This window comes from Alexandromys fortis, unplaced genomic scaffold, assembly GCF_014885135.2.
Source record: "Alexandromys fortis isolate MF-2015 unplaced genomic scaffold, M_Fortis_MF-2015_v1.1 scaffold_290, whole genome shotgun sequence".
NCBI classification, from domain to species: domain Eukaryota; kingdom Metazoa; phylum Chordata; class Mammalia; order Rodentia; family Cricetidae; genus Alexandromys; species Alexandromys fortis.
The window spans coordinates 1101425-1129048 of NW_026068167.1; the positions used below are offsets into that span (position 1 = coordinate 1101425).

The 27624-nt window shown below is 41.9% G+C and overlaps 1 protein-coding gene across 1 annotated transcript in view; it reads left to right on the forward strand.

Moving 5' to 3' along the window:
* Positions 1 to 7516: 7516 nt before the first annotated feature.
* Enthd1 (ENTH domain containing 1) overlaps positions 7517 to 27624 on the forward strand; it is a gene marked incomplete at its 3' end in the record, with an annotated part of 58642 nt that continues 38534 nt past the window's right edge. Inside the window, exon 1 of the mRNA XM_050128246.1 lies at positions 7517 to 7865. Coding sequence (XP_049984203.1) covers positions 7517 to 7865 — 349 coding nt within the window. The remainder of the gene's footprint in view (positions 7866 to 27624) is intronic.

Here is a 27624-nt window from a genome sequence, read left to right on the forward strand (position 1 = left end):
TAAAGAATGGGAAAAAATCTTCACTAATTCCACATCAGACAGAGGTCTGATCTCCAAAATTTACAAAGAACTCAAGAAATTGGACACCAAATCCAGTAAATTGGACACACAATCCAGTAAAAAAAATGGAGTACAGACCTAAACAGAGAACTCTCAACAGAGGAATCTAAAATGGCTGAAAGACACTTAAGGAAATGCTCAACAACCTTAGTCATCAGAGAAATGCAAATCAAAACAACTCTGAGATTCCATCTTACACCTGTAAGAATGGCCAAGATCAAAAACACTGATGACAACTTATGCTGGAGAGGTCGTGGGGAATAGGGAACACTTCTGCACTGCTGGTGGGAATGCAAGCTGGTCCAACCCATTGGATGTCAGTGTGGCGATTTCTCAGAAAATTAGGAAACAACCTTCCTCGAGACCCAGTAATACTACTTTTGGATGTATATCCAAAGGGTGCTCAATCATGCCACAAGAGCATGTGCTCAACTATGTTCATAGCAGCTTTGTTTGTCATCAGAAGAAGCTGGAAACAACCTAAATGCCCCTCGACCGAAGAATGGATAAGGAAAATGTGGTACATTTACACAATGGAGTACTACACAGCAAAAAAAAAAAAAAAATCTTGAATTTTGCAGAAAAATGGGTGGAGTTAGAAAACATTTTGAGTGAAGTAACCCAGACACAGAAAGACAATTATCACAATTATCACATGTACTCACTCATAGGTGTTTTTTAAACATAAAGCAAACTACAAACCACAATCCCAGAGAACTTAGACAACAATGAGGATACTAAGAGAGAGTTACATAGATCTAATCTAAATGGGAATAGAAAGTAGAAAAAGACAAGATCTCCTGAGTAAATTGGAATGCATGGGGACCTTGGGGGAGGATTTAAGGGAGGAGGGGAGAGGCAGGGAGGAGAGCAGAGAAAAATGTAGAGCTCAATAAATATCAATAAAAATTTAAATAAAAAAGAAAGAAAATATCAGTGGAGCTCACAATCAAAGACAGAAGATTGTCTTTAGATTGGGGGAATGAGGACAGAGATGGACACCGGTGATTAGGGCTGAGGGTCCTGTGAAAGCTTTCGCTTACTGGATATCCTAAGCAGTCCTTATCACCCACATCTTCCTACAAGCTCACCTCCTCCAGGAAGTGTTTTCTTTGCTCCCGTTGTACTCTGTGGCTGCCTTTGTCACGGCAGTCCTCTATGCTGGGGACTTTGCTCCGACTACAATCTCCTTGCATTCTCATGGTGTAGTATGATGCCTAGCATCCAGCAGATTCTTAATGGTAGAGAGCGAATGCAGTTCCTCTTCTGTAAAATAGGATGATAAAGACCAATTTTAACAGATCTCTGAAATGTACATAAGATATACATTATGTAAATTATAACGTAATGTATAAAATACTCGCTCGTTCCCTCACTACTTCATTGAATAAAACCTAAATATCTTTGAGTGACATTCAAGGCCCCAGACAATCTGTTTCCCAGGCTGCCTTTTCAGGCTGTTTTTCTAGGCTGCTTCTGGGTATGCCTTAATTATATTATTTCCAGTTAAATTTAATATTTTTGAACACACCAACTTCTTTCATGCCTCCCATGATTTTTATTTTATTTCCTTATCAACATGTCAGTATCAATAACGTTGACTATTACAGTAATTGAAGCCGTGGTGGGTAAGAAAAAAAAAAAACCTTCCTTTTTACCATGAAGTATTTTCCTACCCTCCAAGTCTTTCCACCCTAGTCAAGATTTCATTCAGTTACCAAAGAGCTTTAAAACATGGGCTCAATTACACTGTCAATGTCCATAGGGACACGACTCTTTGGGACTTGCCTGTCACTTACCTTCTTCTACTGTTGTTCCTCTAACAGCTTTTTCCACAGTCACGGTGACTAGAGGACTCGGAGTTTTTCTGAGATAATAGGTGCTTGCTGCTTTTGTGTCTTTATACATGATACGTCCTTTGTCTCTGATGTCCTCTTCTTCGTCTGCCCTGCGAACTCCCTTTATGATTTAATTCAGATGTAAAGTGTTCTGTGAAATCTGCCCTTAAATACACCTTGGCAGAATTAGATGCTCTTTCCTCTCTCATTATGCGACACATATCTTGTCACAATCTTCGGCGACTGTGCCTGTCACCTCCACTAATCTGTAAACGCATGCAGCAGAGGGCTGTGCTTTATCTGGGTCCTTCCCGCCCGGTACAAATCGTGTGCTCACTGCTGATGGGCTAAATATATCAAAGACTAGCCCTCGGTGAGACCTGAAGCTGTCCTTGGAGCTGCTTCATCGCTGACCGGTAGATACACTGCTTTACACCTCCAGGCTATTAGCCGCTTTAACCTCGGAGGTGGCAGTCAGGGCTTGTAGGATGGCGTTTCTGGTCCATTTACAATAGTAACACAAACTGCGAAAATGTAGAAAGCAAAATTAGAAGAGTGCCAACTGACTGAGATTGTATAACAAGAATATTTGCCTTCCATCTGTTGGATTCTCTCAGGCCAGGACGAATGAACCTGCTGGAGAACCCCAGCCAGAGGCTCTGCACGTGGTGGGCGCTAAAGGGCCGGAAGTGAGGAGGCAGAAGCGGAAGTGGGCAACGGCAAGGGCTCCTGGGTCTCTTTGAGGAGGCCGAAGGGCCTGGGGGTTTGATTTTGACGGGGGAAGAGGTTCCCAGGTAGGTGATTGGAAGGGCCCTCTGGGCGGTAATCTCTAGTGTGGAACAGAGAGTAGATGGAGGAAGTCACCAGCCGCCTTCCTGCCTAACTTTCCTGTTGCCACCATTCAGCCTAAAGCACAGGACAGGCAGGCCGAGGGTTCTGAGGCTCCCGCTACCGGATGCCATGCGGCTCCGCTCACCTTCCAGAAATTTCCTCAGTGAAGTTGCCCACCTGAGGAATCCCTGTCCATTTTTGCATGGTCGTCAGGCTGGGTCTCCTGTGTGACCCAGTGACCTGGCTCATTGTTCTGAGCTTCCTATTGAAAAAACAAAAAAGGGGTGCCAGGAAAGACCCTGCCCAGTGGAAGATGATTCTCTTAGTCTCTATCCTCTATTTTTCAGAATTCTCTCCAAACCTTTGTCTTTCTTCCTTTCCATAGCCCTATGTGGTATTGTTCTTTATGCTGTAAATGAGGGAACCAAGGTTCAGAGATGCCATGATTGAGGGAATGGACCTCAAATCCCTGCCATTGGATCTTAAATGCACTGAGGCGACACCTGTCAAAGCTGTGGTAGCCATTTCTTTGGGAAGGTAGGGTGAGGATTGTGCCTTGTGCTCCTGATTCCCTTACCCCTTCCTTGCCTAGGACAGAGGTTGTCGTGTAATAAGCTTCGGGAAATAACTGGCTCAGAAAATCTTCTCTGCCTCTTTCAGTGTGGAGTTCTCGCCATCAAAACAGTAACCTTCTTCAGTGCCGCTGTATTCTCTGTAAGGGTTTAGTTAACAATACAGGCCAGAGCCCATTTCCTCCAAGCCAAACTCAAGTCTGTAGATAGAACAGGAACAAACAAGAATGTGCTTTCCTTCTAGTGCAGTCTCAAATGTGTCCTCCCAGAGATGCCACTGGGTGCTCAGTTTCCTTCTTTCTTTCTTTTCCTTCCTTCCTTCTTTCCTTCCTTCCTTCCTTCTTTTGTTGTTGTTTGTTTTTGTATGTTTGTTTGTTTTTCTGAGACAGGGTTTCTCTGTAGCTTTGGAGCCTGTCCTGGAAACTAGCTTTTGTAGACCAGGCTGACCTCAAACTCACAGAGATCCGCCTGCCTCTGCCTCCCGAGTGCTGGGATTAAAGGCGTGCGCCACCACTGCCCGGCTCAGGTGCTCAGTTTCTTAGATGTTATTGTTATTATTGTCCCAAGTGTTTGGGTAGTTCCTCTGGTTGGGTAGTTTGTTTATTTTATATTCCTTTTTATTTTATGTGTATTTTTTTTTTCCTGCATGGAAGTCTGTAAATCTCATATGTACAGCGCCTGTAGAGGCCGGAAGAGGTGTTGGATCCCTTGGAACGGGAGTTACAGAGAGTGTTAGCCACCATTTGAGTGCTGAGACTAGAACCCTGGTCCTCTGAAAGCAGTCAGTGCCCTTACCCGCTGAATCAGCTCTCCACCCCCTGTCTAGTTCTTCAATCCTTTATTTTCGATTGCGAAATCTGGAGTTTCGAAGACTAATTTCCCCTTTTAACTTAGTAATGAAATCTGAACTGAAATGAGGCCATTTAGAACCTCTTCCAAATATCTACATGTTTTTGTCGCGAATCTGTTGGTGGGGTTTGTTGCGCCGAGCGTCTCCACCCCTCACTGCGTGTTCTGGAATGGATGGTACAGGCACTGCAGTACCTTTCAAAACAACGGCAAAACGCCACAGTTCAACTGGCCTTGAGGAAATTGTGTGGGATTGTTGATCACCAGCTTAACATAACCTGATAAGTGCTTTCCTGTCACGATTCTGACAAAATGGCAGGGAAGGAGCAATGTTGGGGAAAGCAGATCCAAAAAGAAAACCAAGAGACGTCCTCTAGACCAGGTGCTCACTCGTGTGCACACACGCATGCAGAGACGGAGGGAGAGATTTGACTTCATCATGTGTTTGCTTCAGAAATGTTTAATCAAGAAGGTTCCTCAGCTAGACAGAAAGTTTTCGACCATAGGGAACATGAGTCACACTTCTTCACAAAACCATACAAATGGTTCTCATGAGATAATTGCTGATTTCTTCAAAAATATTTGCTCAAATTCTAGGCTTTTGCATACATGACAATTCCAGAAGCTAGATTCTTTTAAAATGTCATGTTTGAAATTCTGTCCCAGAGCAGGAGCACTCAGTCATTTGGTCATTCACCCCTCACATGTGTCCTGGGTTCCCACCATGGCAAGGTAGTCCTTAGGTGTAGGATCACAGTGGACAGTCAGGTCAAAGCCCTTGGGGAGCTTCTAGTCTGGTGTCATTTGCCATAGCCAAACAACAAGTAGTTAAGTACATATTATTTTAAATGTCATGAAAGAAATCTAAGTGCCAAGAAGGAGCTCAATTGTGCGTTGGAAAGAGTATGATAGGGTGACCTTTACAGTGAGATGGAGTCAGAGGGGTAATGAATCTGGGGCATGAATTGCCTTTTTCCCTCTTATTTCTCAATGTGATGGTGACGTGGGCAGTCAGACAACTGAGAGTCAAGTGTGGAAACTTTCCTCCTTGCCGCTGATTTTGCCTCAGATGCCGTATAGTCACGAGGTGCTTAATGACAGGCACATTCCGAGATATGCACTAAAAAATCTACACAAACATAGGATGTACTTACCAAACTAAGATGGCCATGACGTCACTCGGCGATGTAATGTTATGTGACCACAGTCATCCTTGACTGAAGCACCTGCAGCATATGACTTTAGTTACAAATCTCTAGGTTACCTCAGGGTATAAGCAGACAGCATTCCTCTGTGGTCGAGTGTCTAAAACATAACAAGGTCACATCACTCACAACTAACACCAATTACTGGATTCCTTATGGTAGAATGGTAACTCATTGTGTGTTCATGTCACTGTATGTGAGTAAGTGATATTAATTTACCTATCTAGACTTTTTTCTTTGTGGCACTGTAGCAGTTGGGAGAGTTTTGGCATGGTGCTGGGCACATCCATTTTAAACTATTTTGGGTTAGAAGGCTCTTAATTTTTTTTTTCTGGGCCAGAAAATGTCTAAAAAAATTTTCAAAAATTTAAGGATGCAGCTTAGAGAATATAGGAAAACTGAATAATGAGCACAATCTTTGCAAAATATAGATAGGTAGCTATAAAAACAAAAGATTTAACAACTGTTCAATTCCAGCAAGTTATGATTCTAAAATAGTTTTTTTTAAAAAACAGATTTATGAAAACCCAGATCAATATTTGTTTTTCTATGCTGGTGTTACAGTGCAGCTCTGCACTGAGTGAGTTCAGTAGAGGAGAAAAAAAAGGACAGTAGAAACCGAAAGTTTTAATAGCTTATTGGAAGCTTATAAATCATGTTTTTGCTGCAGGACGAAGTCAGACAAAATGCTTGTCTTCAGGGTGCAAAGGAGATAATCAGAAAGTCAGAGACACACACTTCTCTTTTTCTTCATAGATATGGTCTCTTTCTGAGAAATATTAATTAAATTGATTATATTTCCTATCTCATTTATTTGAGAGTACATGGGTTTTTATCAAAAAGAGACAGAGCAGAAGGGCTAATGATCTCCTGTTTTTTTTTTAAAGGTTATAGTTTATTTACTATGCATCTGAAAATTATGTCTTCCTTCAACACACCAATTAATCAGGCATGAGCTAGAAGCCGAGGAGGTCAAGAAAACAAAACTAAAAATAACAAACAGTCGTTATGAATTTGATTTTTTTTCTTTTGTGTGTGTGTGGCTTCGATAGTAAAATCTGATTATCGTTCATCTAGGCTTCAGTTGGTCTGGATGCTCATCAGGGCTTGAAATCAATTTGGCACAGTGCCTTGGTCACTGTAGGAGGTGAATCACCAGAGAAACTGCAAAAAAGTGACTCACCTTCCTGCAGAGTAATGAAAAAGAGGAAGGGAACAGCTTCATGTAAATTATAAACTGCTAATTCACAAGCGTCCTGCGGTTTCTTGGGGTGCATACCCCTTTTAAGTTTTAATGTGTAACCTAAATACCTTCCTTTTCTTGTATTTGGAAAGCTGTCAGACATGGTAATCACTCCAGGTTTTAGGAAATTCCATCACTTTGACACTGTTGAATTTAAGTCCCTTATCTTTCTTTTTCCTGAAAGTGAGTAAAGAAAGTAATCGAACCTTTCTCTCTAGTTTGCTAGACTTGTCTAGGCTAATATACTGGCTTTCGGTACTGTGCATTAGTTGTAGATCTGAGGAGGTAGAAGTGTTTATCTTAGTGCTCGCTCCCTAGATGGACAAGAAAGTAGAATCTGTGTAGGTTTGATGTAGTGCCTTTTAGAGGGAGCATGATTAGGGCACTAGGAGCATCTCAACACTGTTTTCATCCCCATTTAAGTGATTTCAGGACACAGTGTTCATATAATGGCAGAATATGTGAAGATGCCAGAGTGCAAAGTCCCCCTTCAATACGAGCGAGCCTACTCCATGTAAGCCTCTATACTCACTGTATGTTTATTTCTGCAGGGACTTTTGGAAACAGATAGGCTACCTACAACTCTTTGAATAAAGGAGGTCAACCCTGTGAGGGATTTTGCTGTGCTCACCCTAAGAACCCTTATATAGTCCCTTCCTCCCAGACAGGCTGACTTGAAAACTAAATCTAGATTATTTTTTAAGACTGACTTAGTCTCCTGTAGATATTTTTTTTAAGGAACTTACATATTTTTTTGCACTTCCCTTGCAGGAAATCGATACTGTATTGCTTGGAAATGAATCATTTGTGCTTGAGAGCCGTAGGACCCGGGACAGATGTCCTGTCAGGAGCCCTGTAAACCACTCCTTCCGGTCCCATCACTCTTACCCCGCTTTACCTTCAGACTCAACTCTAGCTATGGCTTTCAGGAGGCAAGTGAAAAACTTCGTGAAAAATTACTCAGAGGCTGAAATAAAAGTCAGGGAAGCAACTTCCAATGACCCCTGGGGTCCCTCCAGCTCGCTGATGCTAGCCATCAGTGACATGACTTTCAACACGGCCTCCCTCTCTGAGATCATGCACATGATGTGGCAACGGCTGGATGATCATGGGAAGAACTGGCGCCATGTGTACAAATGCCTCTCCCTGATGGACTACCTCATCAAGAACGGCTCCAAGAAAGTTGTTCAGTGTTGCAGAGAGGGGTTGTACAACCTTCAATTGCTTAAAGATTTCCAACACATAGACGAAGCTGGAAAAGACCAAGGTAACCAACAGTTTGTAAAAAATTAGACAGGGCGCCATGAAGACATGAGTGCAGGGCATACGGTTTTAAACCCTGAACTGGAGCAAGGTGGTTCTTGATTTTCACAGTGTCTTGCTATGTAGTCTAGGCTGTCCTGAGCTTCTCCCCCTGTCCTAACCTCTAACCTCCCACGTGCTAGGATAACGGGTGCACACCATCACATTGGGCTTGAACAGTTGTTCTTAAATGTCCTTGCCACCTCTTTTTTTGGCAGTCTAGCCCTCATTTCCATCCTCTGTGTTGAATGTGGCACTGGGAGGGCAGTAACACCCTGATCCAGTGGCACCTCATAGAAAAGCAGACACAGCTAATGAAAGGAGGTAGCATGACGGTTTGTATAATGATGGCACTATAACTCATTATTAGATTGGAATTTATTCATAATTTAGAGAAGCGTTTCTAGGGGATTTGGAATCTCCAAAGGCTACTGAGGTGGACATACTTAACAAACGTGCAGAAATTCAGGTCATGAAATAATTCAGGGTGTGGAGAGGAGATGACAAAGGGCTATACAGGATATTGAAGTAGATTGGCACCAAAGTATTTGCAAAGGTGACGAGCCAGCATTCCTTTCCTTTGCATTAGAAATGCGAAGCTATAATTTGTGTTTAAAGTGATAGACTTTAAATCATGAAGAGAGAATAAAGTTCACTGTACTCTATGGTTACTGCATTTTAAAACTACATTTTTTTTAACCTGTCCTGGAACTTGGTCTGTAGACCAGGCTGGCCTCAAACTCTCAAACTCACAGAGATCTGCCTGCCTCTGCCTTCCAAGTGCTGGGAGTAAAGGCATGCACTACCACTACCTGTCCTAAAACTACATTTTTTAAAATACAAAAATTATACAAAAAATTTCTCTGAAAACTTCTGCATCTACACAGTCTTTCTATTACTAACATCAGTGAAAGTTCATTTACTGCAGGTGGCAGCCAGTGTTGATAATGTTCATAGATCATATGTGTCACACAGTTCTGTAGATTTTGGAAAGACATAATGTCCCGTGTCTACCACTCAATATTAAACAGGGTCCTTCCACTTGCTTAAGTGTGTCTTACCACCCACCCTCACCCTCTTGGCCCTGGGTACCACTGGGCTTTATAATTCTTCCTTCTCTAGATGTCACGAGCTTAGACCATAAAGCTTCTTTAGGTTGGTTTCTTTCATGGGCAATATACCCCAAAGTTCGTCCATATCCTTCCATACCTTGAGAGCTTGTTCTTTTTCCTTTCTTCTTTATAAAATTTTTTTTGGAATATAAATCACATACCATACAAATTGCACACTTGGATATATACATATATGTATAATATATGTTTTATATAGGTATATAATACATAATTATAAGGTTGTTTATTAGATTAATTTAAAATAAAAGTTGTTTTAGAACATTGAAAAGATTGCTTAAAAGATATATGCATATTTATGTCATTTGGCTTTTATGTTCATTTGTATTGATTTTTGAGTCAGAACTTCATGTGGACTTGAGTTCATGAAGTAACTGAGTTGAGCTGACCTTGAACTCCTGGTCTTCCTCCCTCCACCTCGCAGGCACTGGGAATAGTGGTGTGTGCTACCATGCCAGCTCATATTTACATTTGTAAGTGTGAAGTTTGGTGGCATTAATTACATTGACTGTGTTGTGAAGCCACCACCACTCTTGTTTAAACCTTTTTTAAAAGTCACACTCTCAACATTAAGTAATAACTCCTCATTCCCATTCCATTAAGCTTCTGCTTTCTGTTTGGATGAACTTGGCCTTTAAGTCCACTATGTATAAGTGGAATTTTACTGTTCCTTTCCATCGCGTTTATTTCTCTCACCCTACGATCCTTGAGGCTCATCCAGGTGGTGGGGGAATCAGAACTCCATTCTTTGGTGGTTGGACACCATTTTCTTTTCCATGCTCACCACATTTAAACACATCTGTTCATCTGTTGATAGACTTGTGGAATATTCTGCCTGTGAGCTCTTGTGCATAACGCTGCAGTGAACATCAGTGTGTGTCAGGCTGGGTCTCTGGGGCGTGTAAAGAACAGGGGAATCACTACAGCATGTGCTAATGTCAGTGTTTAGCCCTTTGAGGAACTGCTGAACCTTCTAGAAGGACTGAACCGTCGTACATTCCCAACAGCAATGCAAAAGGGCTTCATTTTTCCTGTATCTTTGTTAACACTCGTTACTTTGTCCATCTTAAAATTATGGTTAATCCTGCTGGATATAAAGTTGGACCTTGCTGTGCTTCTGATTTATATTTGCCTGCTTTGCTTTACATATCATATATAAAACACATTATTGTCAAATACAAGGCCATGAAGGTTTACACCTATATTTTCTTCTACAAGTTTGTAGTTTTAACTCTCTATCTTAGTTAGGGTTTCTATTGCTGCAATTAAACACCATGACCAAAAAGCAAGTTGGTGAAGGAAGGGTTTATTTGGCTTATACTTCCATTTCACTGCTCATCATTGAAGGGAATCAGGACAGGAACTCAAACAGGGCAGGAACCTGGAGGTGGGAGCTGATGCAGAGGCCATGGAGGAATGCTGCTTACTAGCTTGCTCAGCTTGCTTTCTTATAGAACCCAGGGCCGCCAGCCCAGGGATGGCACCACCCATGATGGACTGGGCGTCCTCCATCAATCACTAATTAAGAAAATGCCCTACGCCTGGATCTTTTGGAACTCTTTTCTCGATTTAGGTTCCCTCTTTCAGATAACTCTAGCTTGTGTCAGATTGACATAAAACTAGCCAGAACATTCTCTTATTCAAATCTTAGATTTTTTTTAGTTAATATTTCTGTATATGAAATAGGAGCTGTCTTAGGGTTTCTATTGCTGTGGACAGACACCACAGCAATAAGAACTGACCATGGCAACTCATATAAAAGGAAACATTTAACTGGGTCTGGCTTACTGTTTCAGAGGTTTAGTCCATTATCATCATGGTGGGAAGCATGGTGGCATGCAGACAGATAAAGTGCTAGAGAAGGGGCTGAGAGTTCTACATCTTGATCCACAGGCAGCAAGAGGAGAAGGAGTACTGGGTGGTGGTGCTGTTGGTGGGGGGAGCTTAGGAGGTGTGGCCTTGCTGGAGGACTGAGGGAAGGCTTAAGAGCTTAAGGCCTCATTCTTTGTCCAATTGACTCTGTTTCCTGCTTGTGGTTGAGGATGCGAGCTCTCAGCTTCCTGCTCTGACTACTGTGCCTGCTTGCTGCCATGTTTCCCCATTATGGTGGACTCTTACCCTCTGGAACCATAAGACAAACAAGCCCTTCCTTCTGCAAGTTGTCTTGGTCATGACGTTTTCTCCAGCGATAGTGGTGAGAGTAGTCAGCCCTCCCTTGTTCTTGCTTCTAGGAGGAAAGTTTTCAGCCATTAAAATGATGTTAGGTATGAATTTTCTTACTTTCTTTTTTGTTTTGAGTCAGGATCTCACTATGTAGCTCAGGCTGACCTGGAGCTCACAGTCCTCCTGCCTCGGCCTCCCGAATGCTAGGATTACAGGCTTGTGACAATGTAATGGTTAACTGTGGGCTTTTTATATTTGCTTAGGTCGAAGAGGCTTTATTCTGTTATTCTGATGTGTTAAGTGTATTTCAAATTTATTATTATTAATACTACTATAGTGTGTGTATGTGTGTGTGTGTGTGTGTGCTCACTCACATAAACACAGGTGCTTGTGTGCCACAGCATATATGTGGAGGTCTGAGGACAGTTCTAAGGAGTCAGTTCTCCCCTTCCACCATGTAGGTTCTGGAGGTCAAACTCAGGTCATGAGGCTTGGTAGACGGCTCCATTACCTTCTCAACCACCCCACAGCCACCCTTGAGTAACTAAGAAATGTGTTGACTTTTGTCAAATGCTTTTTATGCATCTTTTGAGATGATTAAGTGTTTTTAAAATCTTTTCATTTTGTGAATATGGTCTAAGACCTTGATTTTCTGCATTGCTTGCAGAAGTCAGATTTAATCATGGTGCATATCTTACTTCTTAAGTGTTTATTTTAGATTAGGTTTTAGGCTTAATGATGAAATTGGAAAACTCTTCATGAGTTTTCATCCTGCTGTGCTGATTCATTCAGAAATTTTTATATAAATCAACTTTTAAGAAGATTAAGTTTTTATTTGTTTATTAGATGAGGCCTTGCTATCTCATTGTGTAGTCTGGGCTGCCCTCCACCCTACAACCGACTTGCCTTTGCTTCCTGAGTCCTGATATAAACTTATTGTTACAAGGTAAAACAATACTAATTAAAATTTGCAGGTTTTCCCTTGAAAATTCAGAGCAGCTGTTTTATCACTGGCTTAAGAACTTGGATGACTCCATAAAGCAGAGAGAGGCTGGTCCCTGCTCTAAGCGCTCATGAGCTGTCCTGAAGAAGGGAACTGAAAAGAATAGAATTACAAATATTCAGACAGATCTGTTTATGCATTCATTATAGCCTTTCCATGAGCAAGGTATGAGTGTGTTTAAATCCACCTTTATAAAGCTTTTCAGATTCTCTAACACTTGAACTCAGGACCAAATATGTAAACCACGTACACAACAATGTGAGTTCTCCCAGTGACTGGCTATCACTAAGACAGCAAGCAAAGCACAGACCAGAGCGCTCATGCCCACACAGTGTGTTGATCTGTTCATTTTGGAAGGGGCACCAGCCATTGATTGATAGCATTGGTGCACGTCACATTTATTAATTGAATATTTACCAATGAATGAAAATAATTACCTTGGGGGCATTACTATCTTTTACATCTCTCTCTTTTTATGTTTATTTCCCAATGAATGTTATATTGTGGAAGAGTAGCTCTTGGCCCAGTTCAGTTTTATTGAAATGCGCCTCTGGGAGGATGGTGGTGCCAGAAGGTGTCAATGGTGGGATGTCTAGCTGAGAGTTTGGCTCCCAACCTGTCTTTGTACTTTTATCTCATTAGCCTCCAGTGTAGGCTGCTCTCTCAACTAGCACTGCTAATGTATTGCTTTGTACTGTACTTAAAAAGTTCTTTTCCCCTCTAGAATATTTGTTTCTTGCTGTAGTCTTCAATGCCCAGCTCTGAGACCTTTTCCTGTGTGCCCACTCTTCTTTCCCTCACTGAGAAACAGTAATTGTTGTACTGTTTCATTCATATCAGTGTGGTGCCTTTATGATATATTGTGTGTATATATGTGATATACATGTATATGTAATTTCCTTAGCCAGACTTTGAGAGCACATGCCATTTTTTAGTCATCTTTTTACAGTCAGACCTTGGAATATTAAAGAAGAAAGAGAGAGAGAGAGACCTGAAAAAAGCTTTGTGATCACAAAAAACTGCTGATAAAGACGATGCTGCTGGATTAGAGAAGAAAGGACCTATAGTGTAAATTCGCTGAGAAAGTACTAGAACACACTTTAGTGATCCATGTCATTTGCACTGGAAGCCTGTCCTACACACGAATTCTGCTGGGAAAAAACAAAGACATCTAGCTTCCTTGGTTGGCCCTAAAATTTGCTGTTCTCTTTGCTCAGTGGTGGAGGTAGGGTGCTAGGAGTTTCTTGAGGTCTCCTTCGTCCTTCAGCTCTCCTCAGAAAACCTCTCACTTCCTCCAAGCACCACCTTGGCTGCACCCCCCAAAGTTTAGTAAGATATATTTTCATTTCACTCAATTAAAATAATTGACCTTTCCTCACTCTTTATTCCTTAACCCATGTATTATTTAGAGGTGTGCTGTTCAATTTCCAAGATATTTTTGGGCTTTCTAGCTATAGTTTTACTGATGTCTAGTTTAATTCTGCTGTAGTCTGAAAATAGATTCTGTATGATTTTTATATTCTTCTAAATTTATTGACCTGTGCCCTGTCTTGGAACGTGGCCTGTCCTGGTAATGTTCTGGGTAAGCTTGATGAAAATGAAGTCGTCTATAAATGTCTGTTACATTAGCGTTTACTATGTGGATTTTGGGGCTCTTATTTGGTGTGTAGACACTAAGGACTGTTAGGTCTCCTGGGAGAACTGCCACCTATACTGTCATGTAGCACCCTTCTTAACCTTGGATAAATTTCCTTGGTCTGATCTCATGTGTCTGAGATTAATTAATTATGCTTTCTAAAGCTGCTACTCATGCTTTTGATTAGTGTTAGTGTGGCACAATTTATATGTTTGCTCTTTTTTTTCTAATCATGGGGCATGAGTCTTTGAAGAGGTTATTCATAGATAAAATAGTTTTTTTTAACCTCCTCCCATGTATGTATGTGTGTGTGTGTGTGAGTGTGTGTGTGAGTGTGTGTGTGTGTGTGTGTGTGTGTGTACACTGAGGCAGGGTGAGGGGTGGGATTGGGGACAGTGTCAAATGACCTCCTCTCTCAGTCTCTGCTTTATTCCTTTGAGGCAGTGGCTCTCTGAACCTGGAGTTCTTGTTTTTTTCAGCTAGTCTCTGTTCTCCACAGTGCTGGACTATAACTTTTGAAAGACCACATTCAGCTTGTTCTGTGGACACTGATATCTAAGCTCAGGTCATCATGGTTGTGCAGCAATTGGTCTTCAAATACTGAGTCATCTCTCTAGCTACTTCTTCAGGAACAGCCATATCAGGCCTAGCTCGTCCCTCCCACACCAAGGGGTGTGTCTCACTTTGGTACTCAGACTAGCCTCAAACTTGTCCTCCTGTCTTAGTCTACCCAGTATCTACAATTACAAGTGCATGCCAACTTACCCAGCTTCTCTGTTTACTTTTTTGTTTGTTTGTTCTTTTGAGACAGGGTTTCTCTGTGTATCCTGGCTGTCCTGGAACTCACTTTGTAGACCAGGCTGTCCTCAGATTTACAGAGATCCAAGTGCTGGGATTAAAGGCGTGCGCCACTACCGCCCATTCTTCTGTTTACTTTTAATTCTCAGTGTATTTTCATATTTAAAATGAACTTCTTGCAGACAGCATTTAGTTGGGTCTGGTTTCTTGGAACTATTTCCATATTTTAATAGGTGCATTTAGCTCACTGATACTCAGATTGATTTCTGATAGTTGGATTAATAGCTGCCATATTTCTCATTGTTTTTAATTTGTTGGCCTTGTTCGTTCATTCGGTCGTTCCTTCCTCCCTCTCTCCGTCCCTCCCCCCTCTCTGTCTCTTTCACTGGTGCTTCTTTAAACATATGACATCATGTACACCAACTACTTGTTTCTTTGTGGCTTAATTGGTAGTTTTATATGACCTCATTTTGTGTTCTTTTCTGCAGTTATACATCAGTTATATATCAGTTATACATCATTTTCCTCATTTTTGTGCATCTTTGGGTTTTCAGTGTATGTTTATAGCTAGTCTGGGCCCATTATTAAATACAACTATGCTATGATTTGGTCCCTTAATGGTGACACTGTTGGGGAGTAGGTAGTAGACCGCTCAAGAGGTAGAGCCTAGTGGTAAGTCTCTGGTCATTGATGGCACAACTTTAATAAGTATTATTGGATCCCAGTCCCATCATCTCTTTCTTGTCCTAGCCATGAGGTCCACATACTGCCTTATTCTAGGCCCCAAAGCAACAGGGCCAGTCATTCGTCATGCCTGAAACTTCTAATAGCGAGACCCAAAATGAACCTGTCCTCTTTGTAAGTTGGTATCTGTTGCAGCTCAGGAGAGCCGTCTAATGCCTGCTACACAACCTCATGGCTAGTGCTGGTATCTTATGATAACAAAATAATTCTAATTTATACTTCCCATCCCTTATATTATTGCCATCATTCATCTTGCAGCCACACATTTGGAATATACACATTCCAAAGACATCACTGGTTATCACCATCATTACAATAGGGCCTCACATAGCTCCGGCTGCACTGAACTCACCAGGTAGCCAAGAATGACTTCATACTTCTGATCCTCCTGCCCCCACCTCCCAAGTGCTGGGATTACAGTCATGAGCCACCAGGCCTGGTTTCCCAAGTGCTAGGGATCATACCCAGAGTTTCTTTATGCTTGGCAAGCCCTCTACCTACTGAGCTACATCCCAGCCCTACTGTTACTATTTTGAACAAACTGCTATGCTATTTGTAAAGAATAAGGGAAAGAAAATTTTTTGTTTTACCTTTCCTTCACCAGTTCCAGTGCTTTCTTCTTTCACAAAGATCTGTTTCTGGCCTTTGCTGTTTTGCTCTTATTAAAGAATTTCTTTGTCCATTCCTTGCAAGGCAGAAATTCTGATAGCAGATCTCTTAGTTTTGAGTGAAGAAAGTATTTCTCTTTCTCATTTGAAGGACAATTTCACAGAGTACAAAATTCTAGGCTGGTCGTTTTTCTTCTAACAATTTTGTTATTTCTCCCCGGTCTCTTCTTGCTTGCATGGTCTGTGAGGAGATGGTGAATATATTTTTGTCTTTATTCCTTTATAGGGAAAGGCTTTTCCTTTCTGGCCTCTTTCTTTAGCTTTCTGGGGTTTTAAAATGATATGCCTAGGGGAAATTCTCAGTGCCTATTGCTTCACGTGTTTGTCCTGTTAATTTCTTTCTCTCGCCTTTAATCCCACGGACATATTAGCTCATGGCTGTCCTTCAGGTGCAGATATTCTGTCCCATTTGTTTTTCATGCATTTCTGTTTAGGTTTATACTGAGATGTTGCCAAACTCGAAGGTTCTTTTCTCAGCCATGGCCTGTCTAAAGTCAGCCCACTAAAGACTCTCTTTGGCATTTTTCATATTCATGTTTTCTTGTCGGTATTCTCAGCTATGCCTATGTTGCTTATCTATTATTTGCACGCTGTCTGTGTTAGCCATTAGCACCCTCAGCATCTCAATCATCACTGTCTCACATCCCTGCCAGATCTGCCTGTGCCTTTTGTGCCTGCTCTGTCCCTTCAGACCATGCCTGTTGCCTTTTAGTCTGTCTTGTAATTTTCCTCCATTCACTGGGCTTGAGGAACAGGTAGGCAGGACTGTGGAAAATGGGCTTTTCTCCAGTGCTGTCAAGGTACGGAGAGGAGACAGAATGTACTAGTCTTGTGGTAGGTCTCACTGTTTTAGTGAGCCTGTGCCCTGGGAACTTCACATGTGCTTTTCATTTGCCCCCCTGGCCTCTCTTCAGTGGCGTGGATGGTTAGAGTAGATCGAGACTGGGTGCTTCTCTTCTCCCCGATTGGTGGTGAGACTCAGCATATCCCATCAAATTAGCTCTAGTTAACACATTTCTCTGAAGGCAGAGCTTATTAAGAAATGTAGGATGCTGTGGTATATTTAAAAAACTAGTTCTAACCCCATCCTTTCTCCATCAGAAAGGGCTGGATTTCCTGTTCCTGATTTATAACTGAACATCACCATAATGCATGTCTGTAGGAAAAGCAGAGGATCTGCAGTGTTTGGACTCCCATAGCGAGGTGCTTCTGGGCACCTTAGAGATGTTCCATGGGGAAGGGGGCTGCTGGGAATATTATCTCTTACAGAGACAATAAGCTCAAACCCAGTGGGATGTAAGTTACCTAGGGAAGGCTGCACACCAATTAAACAGTTGAATACAATTAGAACTCATATGTCCTGATACTATTTAGTCATATTCTGTTAATACACTAATCATCCTCTCATAAGTGAGCTTGTAAAAGACCTTAACAAAATGTTACTGAACTTCTGCAATGAGCTTAATTAAAATTGTTTGGAAAATGCTGAATGAAATGTGAAACTGTCATATTATTAAACATACATTTAAACAAATATGGTATTCTTCTAAAGCTAGATTTTAGGAAATGTGTTCATTATAGGCTGATAAGTACCTTTTAATTCTGGATTAAGTAAATTATGAAATTGCAGTTGCTTTTATTTACATAGGCCATTTTGTGCATGTATCCACATATTTAAATGAAAGGCATATTTTCAAAAAGGGATACATTTTAAAAGAACAAAATTTCAATGTCATTAGAAAACTATGTTAAACCATTTTCCTGGAAGTAGCATTCTTTGGTATCATTGCCATTTTGGCTTTCCAGGGCATCTCACATCCATATTTATGGCAGGCTTCTGCACAGGGTGCTTCTGCCTCTCTGTCCTGTCATCTAATAGAATGATGAGGCCACACCAATCACTTACTTGCCCACCAGATTTTAAACAAACTAAGCCTTTTAAGCCCCCAGTCACAGCTGTGTATTAAAATGTAGAAGCAAATATTCTAGAAGCACAATGCATTTATTTATATTCACATAGGCTATAAGTGACTAAAATATCTTGTGGTGGAGTTGGCTTAAGAATTCCATAGAAAGAAAGAAGACACAGGTATTTGATTCCTGAAGGGTTTGAACAGAGAGGAAACCCAGCGTGGGCAGGAGGGAAAGCCGTCACTAAGATTACATCCTTTCCGAGCAACTCTAAGTAACTCAGAAGACCTGGCCTGTTTACAACAAGGTTCAAGGAAAGATTTTTGTTGTTGTTTTTATTGTTTTTTGTTTTTTTGTTTGTTTGAGACAGGATTTCTCTGTGTAGCTCTGAATGTCCTGGAACTGGCTCTGTAGACCAGACTGGCTGTGAATTCACAGAGATCCACCTGCCACTGACTTCTGAGTGCAGGAATTAATTTAAGGCTTGCACCCACTGCCTGGCCCCCTTTTTTCTTTTAAGACAGGGTCTCTTTACATAGCCCTGACTTCACTGGAACTTACAGTGTACAACCAGATGGTTTTGAACTCACAGAGATTCCCTCACCTCTGCCTCCTGAGTGCTGGGATTAAGGGAGTGTGTTGCCATGCACAGCAGAAAGCTGGCTTGACTGTTAAAGGCTAGGCCCACTACCAAAAAGGCAAGAAAAATACCTTTCAAATGCAGGAATATTTTCTTTAGATGTGATTAGTCAAATTAAGGCTATAAAATCAAACAACTGCAATTTGGGAGTGTTGCTCCTAGTATAGAGGAGTCTAGACTTGGGTTTACGGGAGGCTGACGGCTCCCGTGTGGCTCCCAGCCAGTTTGATGCAACAGCTAAACACTGTGTGAATCGAGGGGGACTATCTAGCTTCAGAGTGGATCGGACCATGTCTTCTTTTTCCCCTACTCCTGTCAGACAGCAGTAGTCAAAACTTTACTCAGAGTACACCTGACAGCCTGAGGCTGCGGACCAATAAATGTGGCTGTAGATGTGCAGTGGGTAATTAACACTGCAGATGTGCAGTAGACTAATTAACACTGTAGATATGCAGTGATATAATTAACACTGTAGATGTGCAGTGGGCTAATTAACACTGCAGATGTGCAGTGGACTAATTAACACTGTAGATGTGCAGTGGGCTAATTAACACTGCAGATGTGCAGGGGGCTAATTAACACTGCAGATGTACAGTGGGCTAATTAACACTGCAGATGTGCAGTGGGCTAATTAACACTGTAGATGTGCAGTGGGCTAATTAACACTACAGATGTGCGGTGGACTAATTAACACTACAGATGTGCAGTGGGCTAACACTATAGATGTGCAGTTATATAATTAACACTGTAGATGTGCAGTGGGCTAATTAACACTGTAGATGTGCAGTGGACTAATTAACACTACAGATGTGCGGTGGGCTAATTAACACTGTAAATGCAGTGGGCTAATTAACACTGCAGATGTGCGGTGGGCTAATTAACACTGTAAATGCAGTGGGCTAATTAACACTGCAGATGTGCTGTGGGCTAATTAACACTGTAGATGTGCAGTGGGCTAATTAACACTTAGATGTGCAGTGGGCTAATTAACACTGTAGATGTGCAGTGGGCTAATTAACACTACAGATGTGCAGTGGGCTAATTAACACTACAGATGTGCAGTGGGCTAACACTATAGATGTGCAGTTATATAATTAACACTGTAGATGTGCAGTGGGCTAATTAACACTGTAGATGTGCAGTGGACTAATTAACACTACAGATGTGCGGTGGGCTAATTAACACTACAGATGTGCAGTGGGCTAATTAACACTGCAGATGTGTGGTGGGCTAACACTAGATGTGCGGTGGGCTAACACTGCAGATGTGTGGTGGGTTAATTAACACAAGCTCCCTGAGTACATTCATATTATATATAGGTCAGTTATGCGAGTTTCTATAACAGGCATTTTTTATGAACAAATAATTTCCCTTAACAAACACATTATAGGTTTTAGGTCATCATGAATCTGTGACTTTAAGTTTACCACTCGCATTTAAACAAAATACCTTTACCTAACACTGTGTTATGTTTTAGCCCTTTGTTTTCTTTCAACAAATATAGTTGGATTGCTAATTGTAAGAGCAAGAAGCAAGACTTGAATTCATTTAAAGGTAAATGTGACCTTCGCCCAACTGCTTATTAGTCTTCCCTTATTTATTGTACTCCTTATTTATTGTGCCCAGCAAAGACAGAGAAAACAAACAGAAAAGAGAGAGTGAGCAGGCGCATGTTGCCAGTGCTGTGTCAACAGAGTTACTCACTTTAGATTCTCATCAAGTAAAATAGCGGTGGATCATATGCCAAGGGCAGTCAAAGAAATTGAGGTGTGTGCTTGTCATTTTTCCAGAGCCTGTCTCCACTCGCTGACTCACTGATCTCTGACTTTGGGCAAACTTTCTTAAACCTTGCTGTTCCCTTTTGTAAAGTGAACTTCATAATGAGCTCAGAGAGTGGTAGTTAGGATCAGACGTGTTTGAGGGCCAGCCACATGACAAGTCGCCAGTCTAATACTGTTAGGGCTGAGTCTTTTATTATTTCGTTCCCTGGGGTTTGTGCTGTCGCTGCAACAGCTCAGTGCAGGTATTGACTAGGAAGGCCTGCCTGTGATCCTGGAGGGATGCGGTTCTCCAGGCCCGCACTGGTCCTGGAGGGATGTGGTTCTCCAGGCCTGCCCTGTGGTCCTGGAGGGATGCGGTTCTCCAGGCCTGCCCTGGTCCCTGGAGGGATGTGGTTCTCCAGGCCTGCCTGTGGTCCTGGAGGGATGTGGTTCTCCAGGCCCGCACTGGTCCTGGAGGGATGCGGTTCTCAGGCCTGCCTGTGGTCCTGGAGGGATGCGGTTCTCCTCTGCCAGCCCTAGCCCTGTCTCCATGTCCATATACTCTTTATTATAGGCCCAAAGAAGGGACTGGTAGCTCACAGGAGTATGTATGGTGGGTGGGCAGGGGAAGTTACCTTTTAAAAATTATTTCCTTATTTATAATAATCTAAAATTACCATTATAAATGATGATATGAAAAAGAATAAAAGGAAAGTGCAGGAAATATTAACCCCACTTTTATTATTATAATGAAATACCAAAAGCAAACAATTTTATAAAGAAAAGAGGTCAGTTAGCTCACAGTTCTAGAGATACGGAAGTAAGGTACTAATACCCCTAGAGACAACTTTATGTAAGCTGGAATCACAAGACTGGGAGGGAGAAATCCATCTTAAAGCAGGAAGCCAGAGATTGCTGGGTTCCTTGCAAGGACACGTTCCCAAGTTAACCTGAGTCCTCCACTTGGCCTACCTCTCAGAGATCCCTCCACATCTGCAGTGCCAGACTGAAGAAGCCAAGGCAACACACTAGTGCCCAGGGGACAACTCCAGTCCGGCATTAACTGCAGCAGAGGGTGGCAGGAGCTGATGGTGACTTTTTTCCACATTTGCCAATCAGTTAATGCCAGTGACCGAGGCCATTTTATTGTTTGGCAATTTTTCTTTTATTCTAAAAATTTGCTTAATTATTTTCTCTCAGTTTCTGCCAAGAATATTAGGGGTTCACTTAATTCAGATTTATCTAATTTAATTAGCAGTTACAAATTTTATTTAAAAAACCTCATTCATACATAGTGAGAAATGATCTAGTGTATAAAAACAAACAGCATTGTATAAAAAACAAAGAGCTAAGTGGCAAGCAGTCAACATTTAAATGTTCTAATATCATAGAAAGGACCTTACAAATCAAAGAAAGAGCACTGGACTTTAGTAAGTGCACCTAGGGCTGGGGATTTGGTTCAGTGGTAGTAGACTATTTGCCAGCGTGCCTGAGGTCCTGAATTTGATCCTAGTACACAGAAAGAAATGCTAATAAAACCATCTCCCCTATACTTACCTGGTCGATTGATGTCATAGACAGATTCTTGGGATTTAGAGATTAAACGGCTAAGATTTATCAAGTAAAGTCACTCTCCGAAGTTTAAGTAAATAAGCATGAGTATGTGTCCCAGTAAAAATGTCAAATAGTGTTTTGCAGAGAGTATTTGTTGTGCAAGCATGAGAACCTGAGTTCAATCCCTAGTAGCCACATAAAAAAGTCAGATGCTGTGATATCTGCTTGTACATCCCAGCACTGAAGAGACAGGAGGACAATTCCTGGGCTCACTGGCCAGTCAGTCTAGCCTAGTCAGTGAGCTCTAAGTTCAGTAAAAGACCTTATCTCAAAAAATGAGGAGGTGGAGAGTACAGGAATGATAGTCATGAGTCATATACTTGGTACAGAGAATACACTGTAAAGCTAAGGTATTGAGATGTGGAAGCAGAAGGATCAGGAGGAGTTCAAAGCTAGCCTCAGCTACATAGCAAGTTTCAATTCTATCTGGGCTATATGAAACCCTGTCTCAAAAACAAAACAACAAAAACCAAGTACTCTTGGAAGGCTGACATTAAAAATTAAAGGGCATAAGGGCTAAGAGAGAACCAGGAGACCTCAGAGCCTTCAGTGCCTTCATTCCTGTCCCCTGCATTCTGTAGGCAGGCTCAGACATACTCCTGACACTAGGTGCTCCCACGTGCTGCGGAAGGCCCAAGGCCGGGCCGCTGGAGAGGTAGGGAGGCCAGCTTACTAACATAGCGCTGCATCAAGACCTTGAGCCAAGGTACTAAAGGACTTGGAAGGGAATTTCTGCAGTTTCTCAGGCCCTGACTCCTTACTGGTGAGCTGGGCACAGGAGGAGGACAAACAGGGTACACGAGGACACATGGATATGTAACTCCACAATTGGAACCTGCAGACCTCAGTGAACCCCTCTTTATGAGTCCAGTTTCTCACCTTCATTGCTTCCTTCTCCAAGAAGCATCCTGCATAACTCCTCCTCAGGACCTTCTTCAAGGTGGAGCTAGCCAGACCACACTGACTCTGCTCTTAACCCTTGCTCACAGCCACAGAGTGATTAAGATGGAGAAGACACTGTGGGTCTTCAGTTCTACTCGGTTGTGTTTCCATCAGGTAAATGAAGGACCAGCCAGTTCAGGGCTTGGCCTACTTTTCCTCCTATTTTATTTTATTTTATTTTTTTTACCTCAACTCTCTTTTTATAAGACAATACTAACAGAATTATAATCTGTCACCTATTAATCCCCTGTCCTCATTTATAGAGGCCTTCAGCAAGAAGACATGTTCTAATGGACTCCCATTGCTGTACCCAGAAGCACAGTTTTGATGGTTGATAATAGTTCTGAGCTATCTGTTGTCTGATTCACAATGCTTCCATTATCCCTTCACAGAATTATCTGGATATGTTGTCCAGAAATGTTATTCTAATTCCGTATTCATGGAGAGCCTTCTTAATTCTACAAAAACACAATACAAGGTCATGTTTGATTTTTTGTATCCATCCGCTGGACCCCAGAAGAACAGCTCTGAAAATGTTCATGTGTCATTGGAGCTAGGTGTTTCTATAACTCAACAAAAAAAAAAAGGGGTGATGGAGTCGGGGAGGCAGAAGGCATCCCAGCTCTCACCCCACAGCCAAACCCAAAGCCTTATGTCTAGAAGTGACTGGATTGTTAGCTTCTACGCTAATCTTTATCTTAAATATCTTAAAAATCTACTCACCAGTGTCCACTCTTAAAAGGAGGCTCAACACAGAGGAATACTTTGTCCATGTTTCCAGACAAAGCCACAGTGAAGCAAGGCCTTGACTGGAAGAATGGCTCAGAGGTTAAGAGCACTGGCTGCTCTTCCAGAGGTCCTGAGTTCAATTCCTAACAGCCACATGGTGGCTCACAACCATCTGTAGTGAGATCTGGTGCCCTCTTCTGGCCTGGCATACATGCAGGCAGAACACTATATAATAAATAAATAAATCTCTGACTAGTTATGAAAGAGACTGGAGGAGCCAGAAGCTCTTCCCAAGTCAAGTGACCCCAAAGACCAGGTTCTCAAATTGTCTTGACAAGAGAACAAAAAGGTTAATTTTGGGCATCTACATGGACTTAGACAACCAACAGGAAACTATAGCCAAGGACTATAGTGATTGGTTTAACAGTCCAAGGGATCTCATTCCACAGACAGTAGGTTTAACTATGAAATATGTTGTTTAGACAACTATTCATCACTAGTAATTTTCCTTTTTAAGAAATACGTGTATGGGTGTGTTGCCTGCATTATATCTGTGCACTATGTGTGTACAGTGTCTGCAGAGACCAGAACAGGGCATCAGATCCTCTTGAACTGCAGTTATAAACAGTTGTGAACACCATGTGGATGCTAAAACTTGAGCCTGAACCTTTGGAAGAGTAAGTGTTTTTAGCTGCTGAGACATCTTTTCATCCCCATAATTTATAGTTTCCTTAATAAGAAAAATGCTGCCCAGATATAGGACATCAATGACCTTGGCTTAATTCAATCATTTCTTCTTTCTCGATCTCTCGATACCATCTGGGACCTCACATTGTGCTTCTCCTATTTTCGTGCAGTGGCTTTAGGTATAGATTTCTTCTTACTAGCTTTGCGTGGTGGTTAATTCCCCCACTCTCCTTCTTAGTGCAGGGAGTGGAAGCCAAGACCTCAAGCCTGCTGCAAGCACTATCACTAAGCCTTTGGAGTTTTCTTTTCTTTTTCCTTTTTTTTTTTTTTTTTTTTTTTTTTTGAGACAGGGTTTTTCTCTAGCTTTGGCGCCTGTCTTGGAACTAGCTTTTGTGGACCAGACTGGCCTTAAACTTACAGAGATTCACTTGCCTCTGCCTCCCGAGTGCTGGGATTAAAGGCACAAGCCACCACCACCCGGCTGGAATTTTTTTTTAATTAAAAAGATTTTGGGTGGTGGTAGTAAAGTAGCTAAAGCACTTGCTGCCAAGCCTGATCACCTGGGTCTACCTCCCAGATCCCACATGGTGGAAGGAGCAAACTGACTCCTGCCAGTTGTCTTCTGACGTCCACACGCATCGCATGGCCTTTGGGCATGCACATACAACACACCAAATGCATAGAATAAATTTGTTATTTTTGTTATGCCACCATGTGGATCCTGAGGCTAGAACTCAGGTTATCAGGCTGGCAACAGACTCCTTTTTTTACCTATTGAGCCTTCTCACCAATCCACCTTCAGATTTGCTCTAAGTCTCCTGTGTCACCCTGGCTGGTCTGAACTTTTGAATATTCTGGGATTCCAGATATACACAAATATGCCTAAAAGAAGGCAATTTTTTGTTGTTGTTGATTTTAGAGACACGGTTTCCCAGTAGCTTTGGAACCTGTCCTGGAACTCGCTTTGTAGGTCAGGCTGGTCTCAAACTCACAAAGATCCACCTGTCTCTACCTCCCGAGCACTGGGATTAAAGGAGTGCACCACCACTACCCAGCAGAAGACAATTTTTAATGTACTATTTTATTATTTTTTGAATCCTTCATACATACATACAACTTATTTCTATCATATTCACCCTTTCCCCTTCCCTTAACTCCTTCTAGATCCCCTCCGGTTACTTCCTTCCTTCCCAACCTCAGCTCCTTTTCTTTCTCTTTACTAGTCCACTGATTCCAGTTTGTGCTAGGTGTTGGTCTTCCACTAGAACGTCTATCTACAAGAGACCACACCCTCAAAGCAAACTGACTCTCCTTCCCTGAGAAGCCACCAGCTGTGCATAGCTCCTCAGTTAGGGGTGTGGCTTCACGCCCTCCTTCTGCCTCCACGAGGGAATGACTGGCTTGATCTTGCACAGATCTTGGTCAGGCAATCACACTATTGTGAATTCAAAAGTTCACCTGTTGTGTCCAGAAGGCAGTGTTTTGTTTTCCGGGTTCTCTCTCCTATGATGGCCCTTGGGAGGAGAGTATGATGCAGATGTTCCATTTATGGCCGAGCCCTCCAGAGTCTCTTATTCTCTGCTCTTCGATGAGTCGTTCATCTCTGCACAGAGAAGCTTCTCTGATGAGGCCTGAGAACTGCTCTGGTCTATGGCACAGGCAAATAAACTGAGAAGGCATTTAGATACTGTTGTCAGTTTAGTAAAATAGTAGGAGTGGTTTCTTCCCCTGGGGCCTGTGACTCCCAGTCAGGGCTTCCTGGCCACGCTTGCAGATCAGGACTGTCCTGTAAATCCCTGCACTTACTTGTCTTTCTGAACACAGTTTTTTAATTACTCTTATCTTGTGACCTCTGCTGTGCCTTGAATACTTTGTTGCTTACCTCCATCAAGTCTTTCTTCAGCTGTCTGAGTCTAAGATGTTAAAGGCGTTTTGTTTTTATTTTTAATCCCGATTTTGATTGTAGTTTTGTAGCTGAGATGCTTATTATTCGATTCCATCATATCACCTGTTCGCATTTATGCTGGTTTTTATTTTGTTTCATAACTCCATATTCTTATGTATATTTGTGAGTCTTGCATGTTTTTAATGTGTGTGCGTGTGTGTGTGTATGTGCACATGCATGTGTATGGAGGTCAGGATCCCTTTTGGGATTCAGTTCCTTCTTTCCACCTTGTTTGAGGCTGGTTTCTCTTGTTTCAGTCGCTCTGCCACTCTGTGCTAGCTGGACTATGAGCTTCTTGTCGATTCTCCTGACTCTTCCTCCCATCTCACTGTGGGAGTGCTGGGATTGCAGATGTGAACCACCATATTCGCTTTTTGTGTGGGTTCCAGGGATCAAACTCAGGTGTCAGGCTTGGGCAAAAAAAAAATAAGACAAAACACTTTTACATACTGATCATCTTCTCTGCCCTGTGTTAATTTCTCAATGGTTTACTTAAAAATCTTTTAAGGAAAAATGTAAAATCCTATAGAATATTGATTTTTGTAAAAGATCTTATAGACATAATTTGTCTGGAGTAGAATTAGTCCTGTTGACTGTCTAATGTGGTGTGGGGGGATGGCTTCCGGCTCATTGAGTAGGAGGCTCTTCCTACAGCTATGCATGCTCATGTTGCCTTCATCTTAGCTTCTCATATCATCCACCGTGTTCCTTTCTGGCCTCCAGTACAGACCTTATCAAAGTGACTTGGAGTTTGAGCCCTGCAGTTAAAATTAACGTGTTGCAGATCCAAACTTGAGCCTGTAGGTAACTTACCTTATTTCCATGTGTTAAGACTGCTTCTAGGTCCAAATAAATAGTTAGGAATGGCTGTATCCCGGAGAGCAGGGAGATCTGTCCTTTTCTCAATTTCTTTTTGCAAACACGGACCTCTCTTATCAAAGGGAGATCAGGTCTAGATCTCTCACATGCAAGTTGCTGAAATCCCATCTGCCAGATCAAGAGCCCTGCAGCCCTGTGATTTCAGCCACACACGTGGCTTTCTCACTTGTATTTCTCTGTGGAGTTTGTTTGTTTGTTTATTTATTTCATTTTTTTTTATTTTTGAGACTGGCAGTGCCTGTTACTGCTGGCTGTTTTGAGCAGAGCAGAACAATGCTTTGAAGCATGACCTTACTGTGCTAACATCACGGGTGGGATTTTGTTTTGTCTATTTGCTTTTGCAATGCTGTGGACAGAAGTCAGTATCTTTTTTTTTTTTTTTTTTATTACTTTAATCATTTCTGCTTATTTTTTATTACAATCCTTTAATTCTTTTTTTTTTCTTTTCTTTTTTTTTCTTTTCTTTTTTTTTTCT